The sequence below is a fragment of the Vicia villosa genome, unplaced genomic scaffold, assembly GCF_029867415.1.
Source record: "Vicia villosa cultivar HV-30 ecotype Madison, WI unplaced genomic scaffold, Vvil1.0 ctg.000236F_1_1_2_unsc, whole genome shotgun sequence".
In the NCBI taxonomy this organism is placed as follows: domain Eukaryota; kingdom Viridiplantae; phylum Streptophyta; class Magnoliopsida; order Fabales; family Fabaceae; genus Vicia; species Vicia villosa.
In genome coordinates this window covers 115441-119448 of record NW_026705090.1, presented here as the reverse complement: position 1 = coordinate 119448, position 4008 = coordinate 115441, and the positions used below count along the sequence as shown (strand labels likewise).

The 4008-nt window shown below is 34.6% G+C and overlaps 1 protein-coding gene across 1 annotated transcript; it reads right to left on the bottom strand.

Annotated features, from left to right (window-relative positions):
• Positions 1-396: 396 nt before the first annotated feature.
• LOC131625773 (uncharacterized) lies at positions 397-4008 on the bottom strand. The gene is made up of 9 exons (XM_058896605.1): positions 3852-4008; positions 3382-3537; positions 2637-2904; positions 2338-2556; positions 2115-2205; positions 1507-1925; positions 1306-1420; positions 1050-1220; positions 397-964 (listed from the first exon to the last, which is right to left on the bottom strand). Exons 6-9 carry the CDS (start codon positions 1719-1721, stop codon positions 890-892), a joined length of 576 nt encoding a protein of 191 aa, XP_058752588.1. The 5' UTR covers positions 1722-1925; positions 2115-2205; positions 2338-2556; positions 2637-2904; positions 3382-3537; positions 3852-4008; the 3' UTR covers positions 397-889.

Sequence of the window (4008 nt, the reverse complement as noted above, 5' to 3'; positions counted from 1 at the left end):
ATTTATGAAGCATAGTATGGAAATACATATTCAAAACATAAGTCATACAAAGCATAAAATTTAAGATAAAGTTTCTTCCTCATTGTAGTGAGTGACATTTGGAAAGATCAGAATAGACTTCTTCTGGTTAGTAGCAAATCAAGCCTATTGCATTGTTAAAGAAGTTGCTACCTACTGGCCATTAGGTATGAAGAAATGGGAAGCATGTGTCACTTGAGTTTTTGTTTTCTAATATAATAGATAGTAGACACAAAATAAATTAGATAAAATAAGCTTGAAGTTGAAACCAAAGTTGTATGGCCGCAGACATTTTTGAAGGACAAAAGGTGATTTTGAAACTAAAACACCTTGACAAATATATAACCAACACCAAGTTAAAAAAACTATATGGAGTAAACATAAAAGATTCAGCTTAAATATTATGTTTAGGAGTTAAAGTACACATTTCAAGAGCATAGAACATGCATTCAAATAGAAAATCAAACTACAAAACACATAGTACTTGAATAGTTTCCTTACATAGAAGGTGTCAAATTAAAAGTGGCATCAAAAAAGATATGGCTTCTGAATGAGGCTCTCCCAAATTACTCCTTCTTGATATGCTTAATTTTCTTCCCAGCCTTGGCCTTCGTAGCAGATTGTTTAGGGGTCAGTTCTTCAGCCAGAATGGGTTCATTAACATTGGTTGATGCAGCAACCCGCTTGGTAGGAGTGGAGCTAGAGCTCGCAGTTGGGCTCCCTAAACGGTTTGCATCCAAGGATGGTTGTGCAGTTAGCTCTAAGTCTTCAGATTGTGTAACCTAGTAACAATATTGGAAAAATATTAACATATAAGATTATTATGATAAACAACCATTAGCATATAATTTCAATTATATATTCTTCTCTGTCATAAAATTGGTTGGCTTGGATGATCAGTAGGAGTGTTGGCTTCATTATCCACAACAACAGCATTTGAAGTAAGCTGTAAAAAAATATGCAATCTTAAAATTTTGCTTTATGCCAAACATTTATGTTTAAGTGTTCAATGATATAAGTTCATATAAAACCTCATTAGGGCAGAGGTGGTTGTCAAAAGTGTTGAAAAGGTTGTCCTCGTTAAGTATTGCGACGATAGAGAACTGCTTGAAACTCGATTGATATTTGACTCGGAAAACCATTTGTTTGTTCAACAACACATCGAGGTGAACATGCCAAATCTTAGGGTTCTCTTCACCAGCCTATGAACCACAAAAAATGAAATAGTAAAAACCTTCATTTAATCATACTAAAGTATAATTAAAATTATTGGATCTTCTAACTAACCTTCTTCATAACTTCTCGTAACTCCTTTGCACTCAATTTCGTGTAAGGGATAACGTTCTTGTCCCAAAAAACAAAGGTACCTTTGTAGTTATCATGCTCAACTTCAACTTTGAATCTACAATAAAATTGAATGAAAAAATTTAGAGGATAATGATATAATAGGTAGTTTGTTATATAGATATAGAGTTAAGTTGGGCTCACTTGGTTACGGGTTCGACATTGGTAATTTCGCATGCACATTCAAAAGTTTCACCTTGTGACTTGTTAGAAGCTCTGCAGCCAGGGCATGACTCAAAATACCAGCCAAACCTGGAAGCTTTGAAATGTTTTGTAGTGCCAATGGTGGTTGCGAAACAGTCATAATGCATATAGACATTGATATTAATGACATTCAAATTTTCATGAAACAGTCCCATTACGAAACTCGGTAAGATGTTAGTTTGTATTGGAAGGAAATAAACTCGCAACGACAGTGGTATTATATTTACCTTCTTTCCTTCCTTGATTGCATGGATACTTTTGACTTCGTTGAGGCTGGCCAACTTTTGTTAACAAATTGAAGGGACGATTCAAAAGTCAAGGACAGCGAAAGCGCATTGGAATTTTTAGTTCCTTCATAGCTGAAAAGGGAAATATAGGCTCAAATATTGTATTGATAGGGATCAAATACAAACTAATTTAATATATAATACAATTAACATTATAAACCTATAATATTAACAAAAGCAGAGACATAAATAAGTTGTGTACTAACTAAATGACTAATGGCAGAGAGGAAATATCAGAAGTGTTATACTAACATATTATACCTTGCTTTGAATTCATCAATTTGGGGATGTTCCACATTAATGAGAAGTCCTGAGCCACTCCATGCATTTGAGAGACTACGTGCTCCAGAAACTGCGCAAGACACATGGTTTTTTATCAAAAGTTCCAACATTGTAACCTGAAGTATAACAACTATAGCAATTGCAGCCAGAGACATGGTGCAAGTACAGCAACATAGAAAATACAATATTTTGGAACTAAAACCTGTGTTTATCTTGCACCACGAATGTGTCAAGACAATAATAGTAGGACCAACCATCTTGCCAGGGGTATTGTAGTTCATAAACTATTTGCAGTAATCATCCCACAACGCAACCTCGATCACGTTTCCTTCAATATCACGCAAAGTGATATTGACGCAAGACTTCCTTCCACCACCACCCATTTGCGTCTTAAGCACATCTTGAAAAACACCAATCACATCTACAAAAGGGACTACAATTAGACCTAAATGTGGTATACGATAACATGCTTGCAGTATATTAAGTATAGTAGATAGTTACCGTATAACATGTCAGGTTTGTAGCTTCCCTTGAGAAAATCTGCAATAGGGTGAAAGTTGTATCTGTGACTCAGAATTTTTGGAATTTCGAAATTGGTCATGGTAGTACCTCCGTTGAATAGAAGTTTGAGTGGGTTAGAACACACTTTGAAAGGTCCATCATTGATAACAGGCTCTCCATTATAGAGGGAATATGTTTCATGCTCTTTGACTTGTTCGATCCAATCTTGGAAGTCTCTGCTCGTAGTCGTGACATGAATCTGATCACCCTATGACATGTTTTGATAAAGAAATATCAGTAAATGCACAATAGTTAACATGTACTAAATTTTGTAGGAGCATAAAGTGAAGGGCATACAAAACAGGGCTGTATGGATGAACAAACTAAATGAAATATAAAAAACCCTTAAAGAATGTAATGAATGGAATGTAAACAATGTAATGGCAGAGAAGAAATATCACTCATGTTAAACAAAAATATATTGGCAGAGAACAAATATATAAACAGAAACAGTGTTAGACTAACATATATTAAAGCAAATGTCACTAACTATGAGATCTGATATGATATAGTAAAGAAGTATACTTTAACAAAGGGCATGAAAAGAAACAGAAAACCTTTTGTTATCTAGTTTCTCGAAACAACATTGATATAAATCAATGAAACATTGGTTCTTATATAGTTTCATCCTTCTTTAAACAAACTTTCTGTTTGCTTTAAACATTTCGTGCCATAAGAAACAAACCTTTCCATCTTGAATGATGAACTCAAGGTGTTGTTGTCCTGTTTTTTCCTTAACAACCCACACATCAATAACCCTTATCAGCATCTTCCAAACTTGATTTACCTGGACCAGATCCTTAATGAGTATCGGAGCACGAGACATTCTTGTTGACCGACACTGCGAGAGAAGTGCAAACAAAGCTCGAAAGTTAAAATCAAGGAACCGGTAAAAAAACGCAAATAACAAAACTTAACAAGAAGGATGTTATTTGAGAAAACTATTCATACAAATTAGATAAAAGTATTCATACAAAAAGTTCCTTTGTAGATAAAAAAAATAAGAAACCAAGTAGAAGAACAGATGAATAGCATATAAAGAATGGAACCAAGAACCCAGTAGCAAAACAAATGATTTGCGGTTGAATAGCACAAAATGAAGGAGATAGAGAAGGATTCCAAGAACCAACTAAAGTAATATGTTGAAGAAGAAACCTGAATGGAAGCAGAGGTTGGACAGTCTTCAATGGAGAATAGCCAAGGTTAAGTTGGAGAGAGAATCTGCAGAGTATTGTGAAGGTAAGATTGCAGCGAAAATGACTTATGGAAAGAGGAAAAAGTTTGATTTTCTATTTGGACCAATAGGAACATA

What these genes read in the sequence shown, in the direction of transcription:
- LOC131625773 (XM_058896605.1), bottom strand. Translation starts at nt 1,721, where the DNA reads ATGGGACTGTTTCATGAAAATTTGAATGTCATTAATATCAATGTCTAT. An exon ending in TACGAGAAGTTATGAAGAAG is followed by an intron (nt 1,221 to 1,305) that starts GTTAGTTAGAAG and finishes TGTGGTTCATAG; the next exon opens with GCTGGTGAAGAGAACCCTAA. An exon ending in ACCACCTCTGCCCTAATGAG is followed by an intron (nt 965 to 1,049) that starts GTTTTATATGAA and finishes ATTTTTTTACAG; the next exon opens with CTTACTTCAAATGCTGTTGT.